The sequence below is a fragment of the Mustela nivalis genome (genome assembly GCF_964662115.1).
Source record: "Mustela nivalis genome assembly, chromosome: 20".
Classification (NCBI taxonomy): Eukaryota; Metazoa; Chordata; class Mammalia; order Carnivora; family Mustelidae; genus Mustela; species Mustela nivalis.
Window position 1 is genome coordinate 24848271 of NC_139039.1, and position 24870 is coordinate 24873140.

The 24870-nt window shown below is 42.2% G+C and overlaps 1 protein-coding gene across 1 annotated transcript in view; it reads left to right on the forward strand.

Moving 5' to 3' along the window:
• Window positions 1–19163, forward strand: part of TNKS (tankyrase) — a 207361-nt gene extending 188198 nt beyond the window's left edge. The window contains exons 21-27 of the mRNA XM_082715639.1: window positions 1886–2006; window positions 3180–3277; window positions 4814–4888; window positions 5769–5874; window positions 6610–6796; window positions 9658–9814; window positions 13468–19163. Coding sequence (XP_082571765.1) covers window positions 1886–2006; window positions 3180–3277; window positions 4814–4888; window positions 5769–5874; window positions 6610–6796; window positions 9658–9814; window positions 13468–13554 — 831 coding nt within the window. The 3' untranslated portion in view covers window positions 13555–19163. The remainder of the gene's footprint in view (window positions 1–1885; window positions 2007–3179; window positions 3278–4813; window positions 4889–5768; window positions 5875–6609; window positions 6797–9657; window positions 9815–13467) is intronic.
• Window positions 19164–24870: the final 5707 nt, after the last annotated feature.

Genomic DNA, 24870 nt, shown 5'->3' on the forward strand with positions numbered 1-24870 from the left:
AAATATGGGGACAAATTGGGCACCACGGATTCGCAGCAGCTACATGTAATGTTTAGTTATTTTAGCTTTCTAGTCAGCCCTTTAAGAAATATAAGCAAGGGCAAGAGAGATCGGGCGATCCGTCTCAGCTCTCCTGTGTACTGCATTTAGGACTGCTTTGAGCCTCAGTTCCCCATGAGGATGTCCTTAGTAACTTCAGGGTGGTCGTGAGGAGTTGGGGAGCTATTCATTTTGTGAGTGGAGCTGTATTGTCAGATACATTAAATAGTCTCCGTTTCTTTTCTAGAACTTTACAGAGAGGATGCTGTCCTTTGGCCTTGTTTCTGATTTTTCCAGATACACACTTTATGTCCAGATTCAGAAAAGTTTAAGGTTTCTTTGAATTGAAGCTACCACGTCGATATGAGATCCTGTTTTTCCGTCAACCTTATTTGAACCAAAGTTTAGAAGGAAAAAACGGGACATCGCTAATGTAGGAAACCCTGTGCCCGGCTTCCAAAGTATATTAGATTACGTCTGCTAAAAATATACAGGCTCCTATTATGTTGTGAATTACTTTGTCTCAAAGATGTATATCTCAGAACTGTTGCTTTTTAAAAGCTCTGCTCAAAATTTCCTTTTGGTGATTGGAAGCGAATTGCCCATTTTGTACAATGGAGCGATTATTTCTTAAATGGCCACTTAAGAGCACTATAGTAAATTATCCTGAAGAGTGAGTGATGTATACTTGCTGTATCGAGAAGATCAGACTCATTATATAATATTTCATTCTGGCAATAAAAATCAGTGAACTCCAGGCCTAATTTGCCAGGGTTTTTTGTTTTGTTTTGTTTTGTTTTTTATGTAATATTCAAGTAAAAAGGTAGAGAACACTACAGATAGATAAAACATATTTGAGTTGGAAAAAGGGTGTCTATGGAAGGATTTCTCAGTTTTCCAAGGAAAGAGAAAACTAAAGGCTCATCTTGTAAAGTAGTGTTTGCATTGTTATAGGGCCAGCTTCTTCTGAGCTAGATTTCACCATTCAGCCCTCCAGAAATGTGGAGGCCCCAGATTCCGTCCTGTGCATCCCGAACTCTGCCACTGGGTGGCGGTAGAGTCACAGTTACTTTTAGTCAACAAAGGCGCTGGGTGATTTTGAGTCCTGGTAGTCAGCCGCCAGCTAACCACCTCCATTTGTAGGGATGAATAAGCAGAAATTATAAACCACTGTTTTTACAACAACAGAATGTATGTAAGGCTTCAGGGACTGTTAAGTCTGGGAATTTATAAGAGAACTTAAAAACCATCTACTCTCCCTTCTGAAGTGGTATTTTTTATATAACTTCTGTATAACTGTATACTTGTGTTCTAAATCTCACCGCTTTCAAAGACAGCTTTTTCCATGCTGGACTATTTCTCAGCACTGGGGAGTTCTTTATCTTGATATAAATCCTACTTAGCTAAAACTGCTTCCTCCTTTTGTCACATTCTCTTTCCTTGTGCTAAGCCCCTCTCCCTTTCCCCCAGCATTTTTCTCTGCTACCTGATGGATCTGGGGATCTGGTATTTCCCTGTCTTCAAGCTTCTGGTTGTTTTCTTTTATATCTTGAGTCAGGCACAAAGTGGTAGAGTTAAATAATCAAAAGGAAATACAGCAGTGTTCATTCTTTATCTCTATAGCATTGTTTCTGCCATTATAATTCACCATTGACTAGAAGGAAGGAATATTTCAAGTGAGTAAAAAGCTGATAAAATTATCAAGACAACTTTAAGATTTTAAGTTCACAGTTAAAGAAGACAAAAGAGTTTGTCAGTTTGGATGGGTTATTATAGCATGGAAGACGCATGGAAGAACTGAACCACTGTTAAAGATTTAGCGATTAATTCTGTTCCGTTTTTTCAGATTACACTAGATGTACTGGCTGATATGGGCCATGAGGAGTTGAAAGAAATAGGCATCAATGCATATGGACACCGCCATAAATTAATCAAAGGAGTAGAAAGACTGTTAGGTGGACAACAAGGTAAGTTATTTGGGGAAAAAGAATAAGTCTCAGAAATTAGCGGGATAAGTAAGTTGTCAGGGCTCAAGTGGTCTGAACCCAGAGCTCATACACTTGGAGGGTGTAGCACCTCCTTCCTGCCCCCTCTCCCCACCAACATTGTATATGCTGGGTCTTTCTGGAATCTTCACTTCTCTCCTTTCCCACTGCTGTTGAATCCAGTACAGGTCGCCTAATCCAAGCCACTGTCATCTCTCCCTTGGACTGTCACAGCCGCCTTCCAGCTTATCTCGAAGCCTCACCTTTCCCACCCCCCACCCCCCAACCCCCATGCCTGGCTGCACTCCTCCCAGAAGATTCTTTTCGAAATGACTCTATGATCATATCAGTGCATTGCTTAACACCTTTCAAGAGAATCCTGTTGCTTTGGGGATAAAATCAGACATTTGTAACATGGCTTTTCATAATCTGACCTCTTCCTCTGAACTCATCCTGAACCTTTGTCCCTGCCACAACTGGCAGCTCAGGCTTTTTTCCACTGTACCGTGCTGCTGCAAGCCTCCTATCTCCCCCCCACCCACGCCCCTGTGGGCCTCCACGTTTATCATCTCGGTTTGCCGCAAGTGCTTTCACAATAGGAAAGCAAAGGGAGAGAAGGGGAAGAACTTGATTTAGTCACTGCAGAGCCAACAAAGTCACAAGAGTAACATGAAACTAAATGGTAGCAGTTTTTGAGTTTAAGTCTTGCTTTTTGTCTGCATTACATTAACAAAGGCAATGAAACTAACAAGAATAATCTGTTTTAGACTTGAATTATGAGTGGCCATTTCAAGCCATCTCACAGAGTTTTTACAGGATAATTCTTGGATTTTAGACCTGACTGCATTGTGATTACAATGTGTTTCTCTTTTCTATCAGACATAGCTGCATGTACGTTTATAATAGAATTCTGCTCAAATAGAAATTGTTGAGCCATGCTGGGGAACTCTGTAAAACAGATCAAATTGATCCCCAATCCTCTCTCCATTACTTCTCTTGTCTTTGGATGTATTTGTTCAATAGAACCTTATATATGAAGGTCACATTGCAAATAATTTAAATTTCTTCCAAAATATCATTATTTATGACAAAGTCGTCCCTAAAATTGAGCCTGAATAGTGTGGACTTTAATTCATTAATTTTTCTTTCCTACAGGCACCAATCCTTATTTGACGTTTCACTGTGTTAATCAGGGAACTATTTTGCTGGATCTTGCTCCAGAAGATAAGGAATATCAGTCAGTAGAAGAAGAGGTAATGTACATCAACATTTCTAATTCTCTTTTCCTGAAGTCTGTGGTTAAGCCTATTTTTTCAGTAGAGGTAAGCTTGTCTGACAGTGACTTAGGATCACTCGCCTCTCTGTCATCCGAACTGCCTTAGCCATTGCCGTGGCGTACTGCCCACGCTCAGGGAGGACCGTGGATTAGGGTCTACTACAGGGTTTTCCCATTAAAAGCCTAGGGTTTCAGTGACGGGCCACAAGGGTCTCTTCGTCCCAGAGACTTTCTTGAAATCAGGCAAGTAGGAACCCTATTAGAACTATTTGCTTGTGGTGTTCAAGTGCTACTAGGCAAGTGAGAATCTTGTCTCACATACAGCAAATACCTTCTTATTTTTATTTTCACGCAAAGTTATAAAATGGGATGATAAAATAATACACCTACTTTTCCTGTTCGCCTGTGAAATCTGCCTCATAATTCAGTCGCCTTTCCCGACTTCAGTCACTGTGTTAAAGCACTATCCCTCCTGCCAGACAGACACCGCAGAAATTCCCTCCCTACTCTGGCTTCCCCCTCATTTCTTACACATAATAAACAGAGTGCCTAATGTCATTATCACAATAAATAAGCCACCTAACTAATTCTGTTATTTTGCAGAGAAATGCATGCCTGAGTCTTTTTGTTTATTTTCTACCTTTTAACTAGAGCTCACATTATTCTCATGCTGGGAAGTCTGGACCTGTTACCGTAGGGAGGGTTTTCGGCTCAGGCTTGGCCAGTCTGTAAGGAAAGTGTAGCACCTTCCAGGGGCTTCCTGCCTAATCACCCTGTTAGTGGTTAGCCGATTTGGAGACTAATGTCCAAAATGTGATGAATAACTTTGCAAACAGAGCAATAAGATAGAGAATTAACACTTTGAGTCAATTCTATGAGAAACTTGGATCTTTAGAACATTTTACTTTTCCGTAATCCTTTTGAATTTGGAGAGCGCATGAAGAAAGAGTACCACTCAGAGCGAAGTTACTCTGCTTAGTTAACCGGCACACCCAGCTTCTCTTGGTCACGGAAATGTTCTTTGATATCCCAAATTGATAATATGGTCTGTTTCACCCAGGGAACAGAAGTTTATTGATTTTTTTTTTTTTAATTCTTTGTTGTTTATTTGAGTATTTGTTTAGTGAGTATTCGTCAAATGTGAGCTTAAGTTTGACTTAATCCCAATGTTGCTTCGCATTCTCAGTAACATAAAATAGTAATGTAGATAACTTAATGTGATGTTTTATTTCTGTGTTCCCCATTGTGCTTACAGGAAAATCTTCCAAAGCTTTTACTAAAAAATAAAGAGAAAATGCAGAAGTTTAATATTTATGTCATGACTACTTTCTCATCAGAAATACCCATTAAACTCTGGTGAACCATTTATAGTCAACTCCTATTTATTTATTAGCCCTGAGTCTGAGACTCATCAGTAAAAAAGTGTAACAGAAGTGAATGTTGAAAACAGAGGAATGTCTTTAGAATTATATACTGGCATATTTCCAGAAAGTTCTGTTATTTTGTTCTGTAGATGCAAAGTACGATCCGAGAACACAGAGATGGTGGCAATGCCGGTGGCATCTTCAACAGATACAATGTCATTCGAGTAAGTCGTTAAAATTTCAGGGTGAAAATTGGATTGCAGGGCATATCTGAAAATTAAATCTAGACAATGAAAAGTTTTTTTTAAACGTCCTATTTTTAAACTGTCGAGATAATCAGCCATCTGTTGCCTGGCAGTCAGGTGTCACTTTCCACTAATCCCTCAAGACCGTATTTCACCAGAAACAGAGACTGGATGGAAGCAGGAAAGCTACAGACAGAAGGCTAGATCTCCTAGGGTTGGTGGTACAGATACAGTGATGAGTTGCAGCTTGCCCACAGATTTAGACCAGAGCTGACAGAGTTTTTATCACCACTTCCGAGTACTTTGAAGGCCTGGTTTTCAATCTGAGTCAGTGATTATATCAGAATACATGTATCTCTTAATTTCAGTATCTTAATTTATAACATGGGATAGATGTGCTTTTTTCAAAGGAGCATCATAGAGATATATAAAACCTGTTGAGAACTGACTACATCCTTGGAAGTTACACCAGTGCCCCTCAGAATTCCCTGGAGAGTTTTTAGAGAGCTTTTAGAAGAATGCAGATTTACAGGCCCCTGTATCCCAACATTCAGCAAGTCTGGGAGGAGTCTCGGAATAGCTATTCTTTTCTTGAACTCCTCAGGTGATTCTGAGGTACAACCAGGTCTAGTGCAGAAATAATAACCAAAGCCATACCTGAAAATTTTGTCACTAACAGCCAGAATGTTAACTTAGTTACACTGCCCTGGCAACTTTATCCTTTTTAAATAATGTTTTAAGCAAAGGAAACAAAAACCAAGAATTGAACCTTTCTCAAAGAAAACATACTTTTCATTTTAAATTATAAACTACTAACATCCATTTCACTAATTTGCTTCTTTCTCCCTTATCCTTAAAGATTCAGAAAGTTGTCAACAAGAAGTTGAGGGAACGATTCTGTCACAGACAGAAGGAGGTGTCTGAGGAGAATCACAACCATCACAATGAGCGCATGTTATTTCACGGTGAGCGGCGCGCCTGTCTCTATCTCTTGGGCTTTTGCGATTTCCAATAAAGTGGAAAGCCTGTGTTATTGACTATATTAGTGTTGTGCTGAAAATGGCTGGTTTTGATTTTTTTTTTTTTTTTAATTATGTGTCAGTACAGTTTGCTAATGCATTGCATGTTAGGACAGGCTTTCCAGGGTGTGTAGAATGAGAATGACTTATCTGGAATGGTTTCAGAACTTGTACTGCAAGCTGAGCCATCTAGATAGTGAAATATTTTCATTACAGTTTAGCATAATTGTTTTCAGTTTATCAGATTATCTGTTTTTGTGTAAAGTAAGATTGGCATAAAATCTATATTTTTAAATCCACAGGGACTTTGCCATCTTTTTTGGGGGGAGGGGGTGGAGGAGCAGAGGGAGAGAAGGAATCTTAAGCCTCTATGCCCAGCACATAGCCTGACATGGGGTTCAGTCTCACAACCCTGAGATCATGACCACCCGGGTGCCCCTGTCCTTCACTATCTAAAAATCTTATGCCATCCGCAAAAGCCACATTACATCCTTGCTTGGCAAACACTGGGTCCCTGCTAAGATTCCAGTACGAGAAATAATTTAGGTATGGTAGACCATCTTACAAGTTCATATACACATTATTGATAATATTAACCTCCCAAGTGCAAATAGTTTGTAGCTAATTGAGGTTCTAGAGAAGTATTCAAAAACACTGATCTTTCTGTGTTTCTGTTTTTAGGGTCTCCTTTCATTAATGCCATTATTCATAAGGGGTTTGATGAGCGACATGCGTACATAGGAGGAATGTTTGGTGCCGGGATTTATTTTGCTGAAAACTCCTCCAAAAGCAACCAGTATGTATATGGGATTGGAGGAGGCACAGGCTGCCCCACACACAAAGATCGGTCATGCTACATATGTCATAGGTAAGTGTCTTGCCTTTGGGATTGCTGTCCTCAGATCATGAGCCTCAGTCGTTCCTCAGGCTCTACAGAAGTCACTTATCCTCAGTGTTGTGACTCAGAGTGAAACACACCGGTTTGGGGTTGAATAGAAATAGCTGACCAACCTCTGCCCTAACAGGAGAAATGACAGAGAGCTCATCGCCGCGCTAGCAGAAGCCAGATACGTGTCAGCCAGTCCCAGGTTACGATGAAACTCCCTCCATCTTGACTTTCTCCCTGGGCTTCCCTTGCCTTGCTTCAGATTCAGAAAAAGAAAAGATTGAGAATTATTTCTGTTGAAGAACCTTTAGCTTTAGATACTTTTAAGCTAAGAGGCATAACTTCTGTAAACAAGTTGAATCTTTAATCTGTTTCTGATGTTGCTAGCTGTGCTTTAAGGCAGGATATATAATTTGCCTTAAAAAGTTCAATTTCAGAATATTAACGTTGGATGTAATAGTAAGCAGATGAATGTTAGCTTTTTAAATAGAATTTTAAAACTTAAATTCAAGAGAATAAGAGAATAATCTCTCTGAAGTCAGTGAAAAAAATACCATTCTCTTCCATGCCACTGGAGAAAACACAAAAGAATTGTACATTACAAAGATTACAGTTGATTGTATTTTTCTTTAAATTAACCAGATGGAAAGGTTACTTAGAGATCTTGTAACTCAGGGAAAACCCCAAAAAGATCCAGATAGCCTTGAAATTCATTATAGTTGTTGATCTTGAAACATCCTCTTATCCATTCCTTGATGAAAATCTTACAGCCACCAGCAGTTCTAGCTAGGATGGTTGCAGTATGTCCAGAAGGAACCTTCTTTCTCTGTGGTTAATAGCACAGAAAAGTTCCGATGGAGGTGTGACATGCCGAAACTCTTGTTGCTGCAAACCTATCCTAAATAAGCACTAAAAGTGAACCTAGATGAAGATTAGCAGCTGCCCACTGCAATTAGACACATACGTTTATGTCTTAGTCAGGATTTCCTAGGAAGCAGAGCCTGAAGCAAAAGCTTATGTGCTAGCACTTTCTTGGCAAGTGCAATACTGGAGAAGCTGGAGTGACGGCGCAGAGAGAAATAAAGCAGAGGCGCAGAGAGAAATAAAGCAGAGAAGGAGGCGGAGCGAAGACAGGGAGACGCGTCAGTGCGTTGGCCGGTTTCATAACAAGTGTGGTCTGTGGCTCAGTCCATGAGACTTCACCTTCACAGAGGCTGTGTGAACTCTAGTACACTGTGGGAGACCAGAGCTGAATTCACCTGCCGGCTCCTGTCTGGCACGGATCACCATTTGCCCCACAGGGCACTGCTGTCCCCCCACATGGGGCTGTTGTGTCTGCAGAGCGCAGCTGACGCCCAGGGCTGGCCAGGGAGCGGACTGGAGCCGGTGCTCTCCACGGGCCCGTCTGCTGCCCACAGCTTCACGGGCCGGGCCTGCGTCTTCTCCTGCCCCCGCAGCGATGGGGGTGGGGGCTGGGGCAGGAGGCAAGGGCCTGTCTGTGTGATACATGGAGCAGCCATGGCAGTGGGCCGAGCAGACTGAGCGGGCAGAGTCCGGTGACTCCGCCGTGCTGCCGTGACGTGGAGATGGAGCTCGGGCACCTCCCTCTGTCGCAGTCAGGCTGGGGCGCCTGGGCAGCTCCGGGGGTCCGGCATCCAACTCTTCATTTCCGCTCAGGTCATGCTCTCTGACCCGGTGTGAGCACGGAGCCTGCTTAAGATGTTCTCTGCTCCCCCCCCCCTCCTCCCCCTGCTTCCATGTGCGTGCTCTTGCTCGCTCTCTCTCTCTCTCTCTCTCTTTTTCTCTCTTAAAAAAACAAAAAACAAAAAACCTTTTCCGTGGGGACCTCCAAGAGAAAGCCGCTGACACGAGGCCAGTGCCCCGCAGGGTCATTAGGAATATTGTGCTGGAAAAGCCCGCCCAGGCAGGACCCAGTTATGCTGGGTCTGGCACGATTTGACTCAGAGTTGTATCTCTGGTTAGTTACAATGCAAAGATCATGCTCTATTAGTAAAAACGAACTATTTGAATAATAACTATTTTACCCATTTAACAGTATGATCAATCTCACTGAGTAGTTAAAACATTTGTGGTTTATATTCAAGGCTTACAAACTTTGATTTTAAAGGGCTACCTAATATTTGCAGGCCATATGATCCGTCACAGTGATTGACCTCAGCCCTCGTAGTGCGGAAGCAGCCGCAGAGGACACGTGTATGAGTGTGTGGCTGCATTCCAATAAAATTTTATTTACAAAAACAGGTTGCAAACTAGGGTTAGTTTATGTAATGCACTTTCTTTCCAATCAGCGTCTCTTGTCCTGTGTAATAGTCAACATCTTTCCCAATTGGTGTTTCACCCAGGTAGGATGATTTCCAGCCATACATTTAAACTAAGCACTTTGGTGTATGATCCACTTTTATTATCATTTATCTCACCCTGGTTTTTACTTCTTCCTAATGAGTAAACCCCATCTGGATTTCAAATGGTGCTGCCTTCTGTGTATTTGCTTCAGTCCTCCTGCCCTCCCCGGCCTGGTTCATCCTCACAAGGACTCCATTTTTGCTAGGATTCCTCTTTTTCGACTAGTCAGAACTTGCTGGGTGTTTTCTGTCATTGATTCTGTAACCACACCAAACCTACTTTAGCTATTGAGTCTGCTGCTTGTGGTAAACCAGGATCTCAAATTCCATCCCGTCCATCCCTACTCAAATGCGAAAGTGACATTTTAAGTTAGCTTGCCTTGTGTTAAATAATTATTTTAGAAAATTATCACACCTAAGAGTTCCATCACTCTAAGATTTAATGCTTCCTTCAAAGCATTGCTTTCCTTTTTCCTTTAGGCAAATGCTTTTCTGTAGGGTGACCCTTGGAAAATCCTTTCTGCAGTTCAGCACCATGAAAATGGCTCATGCCCCTCCAGGACATCACTCAGTGATCGGGAGACCAAGTGTGAACGGGCTGGCATACGCCGAGTATGTCATCTACAGAGGCGAGCAGGTACGGTGCCCATCAGATCAGCATAACTGAGCTGCTGAACATGTCAGCACAGAGAGCAGAGAGCAGCTTCCATGTAAAGAATTTTCTTTATGGATGTACGTGCTACAGGCTGGTCATGTGAGTTCACTCTCAGTATTTCTGCCTGTGGCACTTAACACAGAACAATAGCTTTCCGAGTGGTGAAGCTGTAGTGCATTCAGTTTCTGCCCAGTGTGTAGGCTCCAAAGTAAAATTGTCAACAAGCAGGAAAACTTTCTATCATTTTCCAACCCAGCCCTTAACTCTCACAGTACTGCTAAATGCCTGTTGATTTGACTAAAAACAAAGATCAGTTTGTCTGAATTTAATCGAATTTCAAATGGTTACCTTAACTACGCTGATGGAAAATTGGGGGGGGGGGGAGAGAAAGCAGGAATTAATTAAGTACAAGTAACGTAGGAAAACAGTATTTTATTACATGCCATCAGTCCTGGCCAGGTAAGGTATGGAGTAGCCATAGGAAAGACACACAAATCCTGAACTTCATTCACTAGATGTGTTGATGGTGATGGTATGGGCAAAGCAATGAAACTCCTTTAGGTGTGTTGTAGGATTGAGCAAATGAGTAAATGTGTTGATGTTTGATTTGGAAGCTGGGATTCTCACGGTAGAAGAAGGGGCGTACAAATCTATAATGTGGGGATGATGAGAATAACTGTAGAGAGGGACTGAAATTGGAGACACTGATAGGAGCTCATTGCTCATACATGTATGTATGTTTGTGTACTTGTGTGTATATACAGGGATGTGTGTAAGTGTATATATAGGTACATGTACGCATATGAGCATAGATATGCATATATTTCTTAGCACTGTCTCCTGAAAGCAAGGAGACCCCAAAAGCAGTGAGCACACCTAGACCTAGATCTTGGTCTCTAATACCATTCCCTACCAAAAGGAACCCAGGCTCTTTGAAGAAACAGCTAATTCCAGGGCTAGAGCAGAATAGGAGCAAGGTGAGCCTGGAACATCCTGGAAGTAATGAAGTACTCAAAGTTGTGTGGGGGGGCCTGTCACAAGGACACAGAGCCAGCAGGAAGGGGCTCCCACCGGCCAAATCTGGAACACTTTGATTACCAAAATAAATATAGTAATAAATTTTAAGCCTCTGAGAAAAAAAAACAGGAGTCCATGATTCTGTAGCGATACCCAGTAGATAACTAGATAAATGAAGGGCAAGGAAGGCTTTGCCTGTAGCCGAAAGGCACGGAGAGGCGAGCGGACGCGGAGGAGCGCTGCATTTGGAAAATCATCATCTTGGGACCATTGTGACAGGAATCATAAGTGGATGCTTAAACTAGGAGACAATTTTGATTATGAATAAAAGGATATTTGTATGGTCTTACGAACTACAAAGGAGAAGAAAACAGTAATTATACATTGGAGAAAAGGGGCAGTGCCTTGACCAGATGATCAAAAATAACATCACCAATAAGGGACAGATAGAAATAGAGTGTGCCCCAGATATGATACTCTGAGAAGAGTTCACCATTGTCTATGCAACATTGCAGCCAAGAATGTATAACCTTGTTCTAATCAAAGTGAGGAATGTTCTATTAAAAAAAAAAATGTGGGAAGGCTGGATTCTTCAGAAATGTCCATATGATAAAAGGCAGAGAAAGACTTTAAAAACTCTCCAGATTCAATGAAACCCAAGAGACAGGACAACTAACTTAAGGTCCTGCCCCCAGTTGGATCTGGTATTGGAAGAGAAACATTATTAAATCGACTGAGAACATTGGAATATGAATGATAGGTATTAAATTAAAGTAGTATACCAACTAAAATGATAATGTATAATTATACTTTTGTCCTTTGTATTCCTGCTGAGCCCCCCTCAGAAGGGACTTCTCCTTAATGAATCATCATCATAATAATGTTATAGTAGTAACTTACATTATACTGGATTCTTATTATGCCATACCTGTGTTAAGGTATGTTCCCTCTAAACCTACTTTGTTGAGAGTTTTTATCATAAATGGGTGTTGTACTTTGTCAGACGACTTTTCTACATCTGTTGAAATGACCATCTGGTTTTTATCCTTTCTCTTACTGATGTGATGTCTCATGTTGGTTGGTTTGCAAATATTGAACCATCCTTGTAAGCCAGGAGTACTTCCCACTTGATGGTGATAAATGACTTTTTAAATGTATCGTTAGATTCAGTTTACTAGTATTTTGTTGTTTGTTTTGTAAAATATAAGTTAAGTCTTATGGTATTTGTCTTTCTCTGTCTGACTCACTTCACTTAGCAAATACCCTCTAGGCCATCCACATTGTCACAAATGGCAAGATCTCTTTTTAACGGCTGAGTAATACTCCGTTGTGTGTGTGTGTGTGTGTGTGTGTGTGTACATATATACCTCACACCTTCTTTAGCCATTCTTCTGTCAACGGTTCTGTCCTAGCTACTGTAAATAATGCTGCAGTGAACATAGTTGTTCATGTATCTTTTTAAAGTCCAGTTGTTTTTTATCCTTTATTCTCTTTATTATCTTACTCCATATCCCTAAGCAAGTAATTTTTAAGTCATCATCCAGCAGATTCTTTGGGGGCCCTAAAACACTTACCTCACCAAAGAATACTAGTTTTCAGCCACAGAGCACTCTGAAATGCTCCCTTTAGTTGTATCATTATATTAGATTTAGGGTTGAAGAATTCTTACGTAACATACATAGTTTTAAGGGTTGTTTTTTTGTTTTTTTGTTTTGGCCCTCCACCCAATTGCCTTGGTAGTGATCTCCTCTAAGAAACGGTCTTTCCTTTCCAGATACAGAGCCTTTCATTTTACATACTTTAAGAAAAAGAGGCCAGAGAGAAAGAGACTAAATGGGGTGGCAAGTCTCAGTCTGAACCATTATGTTACCTGTGAAAGTTGCCTTTTATTAGTCACCTTTTATTTATTTATTTATTTATTTATTTATTTTTAAAGATTTTATTTATTTGACAGAGAGATCACAAGTAGGCAGAGAGGCAGGCAGAGAGAGAGGAGGAAGCAGGCTTCCCGCTGAGCAGAGAGCCCGATGCGGGACTGGATCCCAGGACCCTGAGATCATGACCCGAGCCGAAGGCAGAGGCTTTAACCCACTGAGCCACCCAGGCACTCTTATTAGTCACCTTTTAAAAATGATCTCAAAACAGTTCCAAGTTACTGGTGACTCACCAGGCCTCACCCTTCCCTCTTCTAGCTCAGTGGATTATATTTGGGAGTAATTAATTTGAAATCAGTTCAGCCAAATTACTCTTTCCTTCAAACTTTTATTGAACATATGCTATGTGACAGCAGTGTCAAGTGAGGTGGAAAAGAGAGAGACTTTCTCCTGCCTTAGTTTTCCCGGCCACAGCATGTGCATGAAGGATGAACACACTACTAAAGGGTGCTCAGAGTGGAAACCGCGTTACAGCAGTTGTCCAGATGATAGGGTCTAGACACATTTCTAGGCAGTACATAGGTCTGCCTGGCATGTGTGTGTTGTTCAGGCACCTGTCGATGGCCGGCCTTCGTGGGCTCTGGGGCGCGTGTAGAACACTGATGGGGACCAGCAGCCTCTGAGATGCCCACTGAATACTGTACTGCCCCAGGAGTGACTCGTTTCTCTTCTGGCCCTTTGCAGGCGTACCCTGAGTATCTCATCACGTACCAGATCATGAAGCCGGAAGCTCCCGCTCAGAGCGCCACAGCCGCCGAGCAGAAGACCTAGTGAACGCCCACGGGGAACGGCCACAGCGGATTTGAACTTGGGACTGGATTACAGTGGATTGTTGCCAACAAAATCAATATTCCATAAATCCCAGACAGCTAGAAAGAAGCTGTCTTTGACAAAGCATTGCGATAGTGATGAAGAGAGTATGAGCAACTGACCCGTACTCCACTGCTACTGTTCTCTTTGAAGAAATGTTTACAGGGGCGGCCTTTGACCATATCTCAGGCTCATTTGCATTGCAGTCGTCCGTTTCCAAAACAAGATCGCTTTAATCTAGGCTTGGAAATGGGGGGTAAAAAAACCCATAACCAATACTTTCCCAAATTTCACACTTCACACACTACATTTGCTTTGTTCCATATGGCACGTGTATGTAAAAAATGTATACATATGATAGGCTCATTTTTAGTTGTTTCTAAACATGCATCATTGTCTTTTTTTATCTTTTCTTCTTTTCATTTTTTTTTATTTGTTTGTTTACTTTGAAAATGAGCCGGAGCCTTATTGAGGATATTTTGCACAGAGTCACACTGACTAAAATCATTAGCAATTCAACCGAAGCTTCTGGATGAGCAAGACTTAGTTTCCCCTTAGTTTTCACTTGGATTTCTTTTGTATCCGTACTTCTTATCATTGTAAATTGGGACAGGAAGGAAAACCATCACGTTTTAGCTTCCTTTTATGAATTGGCCAGTCTTCCCAGGGAAAGGCACAAAGGTCAGCCTGACCGAGGAGCTCCCCGAGTTCAGAGAAGTCGAAGCCGCTGAGGGCCCCTTGCTGTTCCCCATCACAGCCTGCCCTGGAGGCGTTCAGGCCACTGCCGGAGACCCTGGAGGGAAAGGTTGGAGTGACTGGCCCAGGGCTCATGAAACCGCCACACGGGGGGAGGGCTGGGGCGGGGGGCGCAGCGCCCAGACGAGCAGGGAGCGCGTGGTTCCCGGAGGCCGCAGCAGGGAAGGATCGCAGGGCCGGCTCGAAAGGTCGTCCTCTGCGCTTCGCCTGACCACCTCCTTGTCGTCCCCGACATTAGCTGCCTTATTGCCAAATTCAGTGGAATTTTCATACTTCATGAGAGTCATGATAATCTTTATTGTTTCTCCGATGTCGAAAGCTAGGATTCACGTCCTCTCTAGGAAGTAGGTGTGCGAGAGCTTCGTGTCTTCTCCAGGTTTGGGGGTTACTTGGAGGGAGGTGCTTCGAATAGTTTCTGTAGGTCCCGGCTCTGCATTTTCATACCATTTCTTCCAATCTCTTAACAGACAAGGAGAACAAAAGCGGAAACCAAAGCTCTCTCAGTTATTTTTGTAAAGGAAGGTGGAGAAATACTCGGCTGTTTCTTCAGGAAGTTGCCACTCTGTTTCGCGTGTTGTAATCAACATCTGCCCGGCGCACATTGTCGCTTTTGAAGGGTGATCCATTGCACACCTCACACTGGCCCTTTGCATCTTAACTGAACAGCGAATTGGCCGCATTAATTTATTTACTTTGATACGCTGTGCATCTGCTCAGCTTTGAAGCAAAAAGAACATAAATGTGGTTTAAAAAAAAAAAAAGGAAAAACAGTGTGATGCAAACCTGCGATTTCAACTTCAGGTTCCAAAAACTAATTTGTGTTTAAATGCAGGCTGATTAAGCCATGACCTCACTTAATCTCCTAAAGGAAAATAAAATGGTGACAGGCAAAAATTCTAGAATAGGCTCTTAAAATATACATTTAGCTTTCTTTTGGGCTTGAGTCCAACGCTAGAACTAGGCATCGGGAACTAGTTTGAGTTTTATAGCAGAATCTTGCATGGGTCCTCAACATGAAATCAAGAATTAGCCTCAGTTGTTGCTTCTATTGAAGTTTTAGTGACCCAAGCTGGGTGTTTGTGTCTTGGCTACTTGTTTAATAGCAGTAGAATTCCATACGAAGCTTCCGAGTTTCATATTGGTTAAGAGAGCTTTTTTTCCTCCTTCCCTTCCTTTTTTCGCTATGTGTAACAGTGGGTTGAAGGAATGGCATCTGTGGTTTGCAGTAGCTGTGAAAGTGTATATTACTTGCCTCCCCACTTAGATATAGTTTAAAATGGTAAACACAGCTGTGATTTCTAATTCAGTAAGAGGGTGAACATGGGATAGGTATCAAAGCTTCATAGCTTTATTAAAAAGATAAGCCACTATTCGACTGTGGTTTTATGTCGTTTCCATCATACTAACTAGATTCATGGATATTTTCGACTTCAGCCTTACACTTGGAAAGTTAAACTGTGGTGCAGTATTTAAACTGCCGATGTTACGTATCTGATGTTCTGTGTGCCGAGTAAAGGTACTGTGTAAGGAAGACATTTGCAGTGCTTCTTGTCTTGTGATGATTCGAGTGTATAGTAGTTATTGAAAGAATGTGTATATATTATTCATCTGCTAAAGAGAATGGGTTAATTGATCTTTCACAGGAGCCAAATACATTTTTTTCAAAACTTGAAACAAACCAAAGGTCATCGTGAGTGCCCGCAAGGTAGTGAAAGTTGGAACTTGCATCTCTAGCAGTGCGGAAAAACCCTTTGGAATATAAAAGCATGGCATTACCTTAGGCCAAAATCCATTTCATTTCTTGTAAATGCAGTATATAGGAGCACTAGCAAGTTGAGGAGTTCCAGTATGGCCTCCCCAGAAATGGCCAGCGTGTTTCCCAAACCAAACGCTGAGAGAATCTGGACACCTCCACCACTTTACTGCAGTTCTAAAATCAAATCTCCTAGACCCGGTGGTTCCAGTTGACTGGGTATGGCCAGCTGGGTTCTTGAGTCCTAAATGAAGCGTCAGTTAAGGCTCTGAGCCGGACGCTTTCTCCTCGTACCTGGCCGCCTTCCCTTTCCCCCACGTTGCTAGTCTGGAATTACAATTCGCTCCGGAAGTTACCTTTGACCCCATTCATTTTCCTCCTTTCTTCTTGAGTCTTGCAAAAGGAGACTGGACCTCTGTTTCCATATCACAGCCAGAACCGGGTATTAGGCCTCATGTGCTCTGCTCTGAAGATTCTGCCAATTTGTTAACAAATGACAGCATGGAAACCAGAGTTTTACTTCTATGCAAAATAACAGCAGTTCAGCCAGGATTCTTCCCTTTTCCTTCTTGGAATCTGGAATTTCTAGCTTTCCAGTAGCATAAATAGAATAAATAATGCTAGGGTGTTTTCATGACCGCATCCTTGTGCTTCTTGACCTTGCTGTCAGCGGCTAGACTAATCTCCCTTTGCTCTCAAAAGAGCAAAGTGCATTGATCTATACAGAGAAATGCCTGAATAGGGCAAATAAAGTAATATAGATTCATAGTCTATTATTATAGTCTTTATACAAAAAATAACACTTTGGTGTACGCTCGAAGAGCAATAGAATGCAATAAGTCGCCTAGGATTTTCTTTATATCAGTTCATCTGCCAGACGCACACGGGTTATTGGCCATCGCTCACCCCCTCCTCCTGAACACGTGTGCTCTTCGGATTCCCGCCAACAGCCTTGCAAACGGAAGTGGTGTGTGTTTCCAAGCACCTTGCCACCATTGTGGCCAGAACCCACTCGTAGGATAATGTGCGATAAGCAGCCTTCTTGCTGTGACATTTGTTGGGCAGTTACCTTCCATAGAGCTGTAGACTTTAGTCGTTCAGGAACACTCAAAACTGACAGTAACACAGGCTTTCACGTGTCAGAAATTTCACTGAAAAGATGAAACTTAAACTTGTCCGATGTCAAATCAGTGACAGGAAAATGAAAATAAAGTTAATTGTGAAGATATTATTTGAGCTTTGGTTGGACACTTTAGCATATGACCAGGAAATGCTTTTTTAAAAAACCACCCTAAAAAGTAAAGCATCTTCAGATACCTTGTATATTCTGAAATTAATAGACAATTAAATGTTTCTTCTTAAGAAAGCCTTAACTATGGCAGAAACTTTTTAACCTTTTATAGCCTAATAAATATAAACTTGTAATTCCATTTCTTTGTGTTTGAAAGGTGTCCATGAGTCAGGTGTGTCTCTAGTAGGTCACACCCGTGAGGCTGATTTAATGAGGGTCTGTTTCATAAGTAATGCTTCCTTACATGCCAAGGAGCAGATCTAATCAATCTCTCCCGATTTCTCTATGTCTGAAATTCCTCAGCTACCAGATATTCTGGTTTAAAGAAATGCTAGCAAGATTTCCATGGTCAGTGTTGTGTGTGGGGAACACAGCAGCATCTCAGGAAGATACCATGTGGGGTCTCCGTGTTGCCCAAGCTGTTTCTTAATCATTTTAAACCACAAGCCGTGGTTCTGAGTGCAAGGCAGTAGGAAGCTCCAGGTTTTATACCCTGGGAGACCAAACCCGTTCATGGTGTGACCGGTTTTCTACATCTGGCAGAGGGCCTCCTTTGAAATAGGATTCGCCCCGCCCAGATGATTGCATTTGGACTTTTCCTTCATTCACGTTTTCTATTCTGCTCTACCGTTTTTACAGCTGCCCTACCACTCCTCTTTTCCAGCAGATTTCTAATGTTCAGATTGTTTTGCTACTTTATACCTGTCTCCGCATTTCTGCAGGCAGCCCTGAAAACCCTTTGTTGATTCAGAGGGTTTGCAAAGAAATGCAGTTAACCTCTGGTAGTGGGGTGTCTCACACACACGCCCACGCCCCTCCCCAAGGTTCAGGATGAGAAGCTAGAAAACACAACAGTACAAACGGAACCAAAATCTTGGAGGCTAATAGCCTCGACCCAGAAGATGACCTTGACCCTTAACCATTGTACTCATTACACAGAATATTTAAACTCTCTCCATGTGCATATAATACCTGCTTCTGCTTCCATTGTTTCGAGCTCATTGGTCTTTGTGGTAGTTGTATTTGTCTTTGATAGCTACAAACTGAAAAGGTACTTTTATCAACAAGGTTTCTCAAAAACATTTACAAAACCACCTTTGAGGAAATCTAGAATGTTTCCTGGCAACAGCCTTTGGAGTAGTAATGGTTATTTTCCCATTGTGGTGTTGTCTGTGTGAGTAACCATCGTAGTGACTCTTTGGTTCATTATCGGTGTTGTTTTTATTTTTAGTCTCTGTGTGACCCACCAGTGGCAGGGGCTTCCAATCCCCTCTCTTTGTTTTTTTTTTTTTTTTTTGCATTTGTCTGTCTGTAGGATTGCCAGATAAAATACAGGCACCCAGTTACATTTGAATTTTGGATAAAAATAGTTTGTTAGCTTAAGTATGTTTCATGCATTATTTGACATATGTTTATGGTAAAAAAAAAAAAAGTTATTTATCTGAAATTCAGATTTAACTCAGCATCCTGGCTTTTTGCTTTGTTTTATTTCGTTTTACTAAATCTGGCAACCCTATCAATTTGGTCATGGGAAATCGCTCACAGCATGTAAATCCTTCTAGTCATCACGGTCTTCCACGTGGAATGGAAGACCTTTTTTCCAACGCCTTCTGCTTTCCAAAGGAGGGCGTCAAGGAACTTCACCTGCCTGCGTGGTGGGTTTCTATTTAAGACATCTTTATGATTATATTTAACCTGTAATTGTGCTTTGGCTAAATGTCTAACAGTACTTGTAACTGTTTAATATTCAATAAAAACATTTTTAAAATATACGGTGTCTGGAAAGCAGTCCGCTCTGAAGTGTCTTCATTTCCCTGTTGGTTCATTTCAGCCTGATCAGCCTTAACACGACTGAGCGCCAAGCGTCAGCATACCAGTAACGACGGTCCCTCTGCTCTTCAGACTGAGATCTGTGCCAACAGTGCCTTATCCGCATTTCTGGGCTCGCAGGGGAATTAGCGAAGTGCAGCAGAAGCATAGGCTCCTTCCAGAAATAGTTCTAAGTAAATAAAAATTTAAAAAAGAAAAAAATAGCTCTGAAATGAAGGGGCATGGGCTCTCGCGGCAGACCTCTCGCTGGCTCCCGAGGCAGCTCTGAGGCCTGGCACCGCTCGCTCTGCGGACTTAGTCCCTCCCCTGTTCCCAGCACGAGACCCACCTCTTGCACAGCGCCTGGCCCCTAGCATGAAAGAAATTGTTTCCTTTTCTTCCATTGTCCTCTCTCTGTGCCTAGCGACTCATTGGTAGCAAATTGGAAGCTAGAATTTCATCCGTAACTTCTTTGCCAGAGGGAGTGTCAGAGTCACAAGGAGACAGAATTAAGTACTTGAAAGCATGCTAATAACCCTACAAATAACAAGACCCATCCCTGAGCCCTAATTGTTAGGAGTGAGTTGGACAGTTTGGGAGTCAAGGCCAGGGTCCCCAGCAAGACAATCAGGACAGCTACAATGAAACAGCACTAACATCCTATTCTGCAGCTTAGACAGGACTGCACCAACGTTCTGCTTTGCAGCCTTTGCAGAACTGACTGCTGCAGAATGTCCTAAAATGAGGCAATGCACCAAAAAGCACTTGTCAATATCACAGGCAGGGGCAGTTGAGACATGAGCCACCCCTGCCCCCCCCCATGTTAGCAAAAAGACCACATGTTGACATTAACTTAATAGGCTGACCAGTCCATGACCAAAGCCCGGTTTGACATGACTCAGCACACCCTGATGGCTTAAGAAAGTTCCGCAAAAGAGCTCAAAAAAAAAAAACCCTTAACTTAGAAACTCTGGGGGCAACCTTCTAGGGCCCCCTTCCTCTCCAGGAGCTTTATACTCTTGGCCAATAAACTTTGCTTTGCTACCCAACACTTCATCTGGTCTACCTCTTCATTCTTTAACGTGGTGGGACCAAGAACCCGGGGCACTAAGGCAGAGAATTCCTGCAGCATGATGATGAGCGGGGTACTTTGTATATATGTTGTGAGATATATATATATATAATTAATATATAATATATATATAATTAATAATATATATTATATATAATTAATAATATATATAATTCCAACATCCCACAAAGTGGGAAATTTAATCCCCATTTTACAGATAAAGAAACTACTGAGACTCAGGTAAAACAATAATGTCCCAGAATTCTTTCCAATATAGACTTTGGCACCTGTTGATAGGCACCAAGCATGACTGTATCTGAGGTTTCCAAGTTTCCATGTTTAAATGGGCACGAAAACCCCACAGTGACCCTACAACATGGTTTTATATCATCAGTGTCTCACGGGAAGATCAGATTCTAAATGCCAGTAGACTTAGGGTTTCCCTGCGGCTTTTGCCAGTGTTAGAAAACAGAAATTATAGATTGTCTTTTCTTAAATGTGCCTTTCTGATAGTCCTTCTCTATTCGTGTATAGAAATGCAACCAGTTTCTGTATGCTGATTTTATACCCTGTGACTTTACTGAATTCATTTATTCTAACAGTTCTTTTGGCAGAGTCTTTCACAACACCTTTTTAAAATTCAACGCCAAAGGCACGATCCACAAAAGAAAGAAACCGATAGGCTAAACTTCATTAAAATTAAAAAAAAAAAAAAAAAAAAAAAGAAACTTCTGTGAAAGACACTGTGGAGAGACAAGAAGATAAGCCACAGCCAGGGAGAAAATATTTGCAAATGACACATAAAGTTCTGCTATCCAAAATATACAACGAGTTCCTAAAAACCCAGGATTTAAAAAATTGAACAAGCCGAGGAAAACCAAGGCCAAAGATCTGAACAGAGACCTCACCAGAGAAGATAAATGGATAGCAAGTAAGCATATAAAAAGGTGTTCCACGAGGGGTACCTGGGTGGCTCAGCGGGTTAAAAAGGTGTTCCACGGAATCCATCATTAGGGGAATGGAGACTCAAATAACAGTGAGACCCGTTAGAATGGCCGAAATCCCCAAAGCTGGTGAGTATGTGGAGCAACCGGAATGCCCATTCATTGCCGGTGGGAGTGCCAAACAGTAAAGCCGCTCTCAATGACAGTTTGGCAAGTTACCTTCATGCTCATAACCATACAATTCAGCCACTGTGCTCTAAGCTGAAAGCTACATCCGCACAGAAACCCGCACACAGATGTTTATGGCAGCTTTACCCACAACTGCACAAACTCAGAAGCAACCAAGATGTCCTTCAGCAGGTAAAGAAAAAAGCTGCAACACAGGCAATGGGATGTTTTTCAGCTCTAAAACGACGTGGGCTACCAAGCCATGAAAGACACGGAGGAAGCTTGAATGCCCACTGCTAGAGGGATCAATCCGAAAAGGCTACACACAGTGTGATTCCACCTCAATGACATTCTGGGAAAGGCAAAACTGTGGAGACGGTGGAAAGGTCCACGAATGCCAGGAGTCAGGTGGGAAGAGAGGGGGAAAGAGGTGGGGCACGAGCTTTTTGAACGCAATGAACACATTCTAGGATGTTGAGATGTAGAGGAGTGTCACGGTTCGATGGTCCAAACCCGCACAGTGAACAGCACCCAGGAGTGAACCCGAGTGTCAACTTTGGACTTGGGGTGTTGAAGGTGCGTCAACGCAGCTTCACCCACGAACAAATGCGCCCTTCTGGTGGGGGCCGCTGACAAGGGGGGAGGCCACACGTGTGGGGACAGAGTGTACAGGGCAGATCTCAGTACTTTCCAGGTTTGCTGTAAGTCTGAAACTGTTAAAGATTCGGTCTATTTCTAAAAGAGAGAAGTGAGGATAGAAATGTGTTCTAGCAAAGGATAGATGGATGATCGATCGATAGGTAATAGATGGATAGACTTTCTCTTTTAACAGAGATAGGAAACCTAGAGAGGCACATGAAGAAATAAATAGTAAATAAAAATAGTTAATTTTGACCTAACTCCTTTGACTTCAAAGAGGTGATTAGTGTAAACATATACGAAAGAATCCTTGTATTTTCAGTTAGTTTGAAACTGGGGAGAACAAAGAGGAAAAGCAGAAAATTCTGTTTCCTTTGCTTTGGACTCGGAGCTGGATTTTATAGACCAGTGCTCCAAAGCTGAGACCTAGGGGGATTATGAGGAAAAGGAAACAGTAAGCCAGATGAGCTCTTCTCCTCTGGGCTCACCAGTGTATTACAGTAAAATACAAGTGACAGCCCTTCTCGGTGGTGAGGACCTGGCCACAGGGCGAGCGGCTTTGTTCTCTGTCTAAATAGTCTTTAAGTAAGGCAGAATAAAAAAAAATTTTTAATTAAAAATAAAATAAAGTCGGGCAGGATAGTATATACCCAAAAGAATTGAAAGCAGGAACTCAAAATAGGTATTTGTTTAAAAAAAAACAAAAACAAAACAAAACAAAAAAACACTATTATAAGCAAAAACAAAAGACAACGGGAAATGTTTGGAATTTGTACTATGGACAAGGGGCTAATCTCTTCCATACAGAAGAGAGTTCCTGAAAATCTGTAAGATAAAAAAAGATAATCAGTTATGAACACACAGTTCATCGAAAAAAATACGAATGGTTCTTGAATACATCAAAGTGTTCTAGCTCAGAAGAAAAGAAATGCAAATACACATAGTAAATTAATGCAACTTACCTATCAGATTAACCCAGGAGGGTTTATGACAAAGTAAGTATTTGGGTAAAAAAGCCATGCGTGGGGAGAGAAATGACAACAATATGAACACCACATCCGTTTCCATCAGACATACCACATTCTCTAACCCAAGGGCAACAAAACTATAACTGTCACATAGAATAGTTAAAAAACTAAAACCAAGCCACTTGGAAGTTTAAAACCCTCTCCTGTATCATTCTTGAGCTAAAGAAGAAATAAAAAGTGAAATTATATACTATTTAAAAATAATTCATCGATACTCTATTACAAAATACTATGCAGCCATTAAAAAGGGTGAAAGAGGGGCACCTGGGTGGCTCAGTGGGTTAGGGCATGTGCCTTCAACTCGGGTTATGATCCCAGGGTTCTGGGATCGAGCCCTGCTTCGGGCTCTCTGCTTAGCGGGGAGCCTGCTTCCCTTCCTCTCTCTGCCTGCCTCTCTGCCTACTTGTGATCTCTCTCTGTCAAATAAAATTTTTTTTAAAAAGGGTGAAAGAGACCAGTGTATACAGACACGGGACATTTCCAGAGCGTGCTGTTAGGGGATAAGGCAGGCTGTGTGTGGATTAACACGTCTACGCAGCACCCCCTGGGGCAGGAGGGTCTGACTGAGCAAAGACACGTACTCTCTCATCTATTGCTTTATGCTTTTGCACCTCAGAAGAGAGGAATGTGATTCCTTAGTTTCTGTGGTCTGGCCCGGAGCCATCCCTGACCTGGGGCGACAAGAGGAAATGTCTGGCTGATCACATTGAGGGCAGGGCAGGAGTAACAAGGAAGAACAAGAGAAAAAATTCTGCTAACAGTATTGGGCTGTCAAACATGCATGTATACAGCACAGAAACAGGTCTCAAAGTAAGGATACAGCTCGTTTTGGTTATGGAAAGTTCAAGTGGGATGCAGGGCTGCGATATGGAGCCCTTAATACCCTTAAGTATTTGTGTTCTTTGAAATTTGGGTCAGTGAGCACATTTCCATATATGAATATTTGAACAGCATTATTGGGATATAATTTATGTGCCATAAAGTTTACCCATTTTAAGTGTGTAATTCAGTGATCTTAAGTAAGTTGACTAAATTTAAGGGTTGTACGACCACCACTGAAGTAGTGACACAAAGTCAGCTTGGAACTCTGATGGGCTTGGAACTCTGATGGGAGACACCTGGAGCTTCAAGGCCAAGTTCAGTGGGAAGCCTCGACACCTTGAAGGAACCAAATCCCTGGGTTATTGTTCTGAGAAGGCTCAGTTCCCTGCTTTCAAAAGAGATCCGAGCACTGTATCCAGAAGACTCCCTATTCTGAGTGCTGGTAGCCATGAGGTTCTCGGGACCGGGATGGCCCCTTTGCTAATTCCTGCGAGATAAAGCTCACACGGAGACACCTGGATCCCAGGGGCTGGACAACACCTTTAGGGAACAGACAGTTATGAAATCCCCAATCTCAAGGCTAACAAGACTTCTCTCTAGAGACCTCTCCTCAAAAACACATGTTGGAGAAACTGATCCTTTTCACCTGTTTCTAGTTCCTTTCTATGCCTCCACCTGCCCATCTACCCTCTCACCAACAAACTTCTCTCCCCGGGAGAGGACACCCATCTCACTGGTCAGAACTCAGGACATCCATTGGACCACATTCCCCCCCTCCCCGGGTGAGGTTCCTATGCCTCTAGGTTAACATGGTTTTCTTGTCCTTTCTCCTGTCACAAAGTCCTTCCCTTCCCTTCTCTACCAGCAACTAGGAAGGTAACTTAGTCGGGGGCTGGCTCTATTCAGCTTAGCCCTTTTGGGTTCACGGAGTAAGTTGTTGGTCTAAGCTGGGTTGTCCGAATCAGGTCTCGTCTAAGAGCCCATTGCCGGGAGGC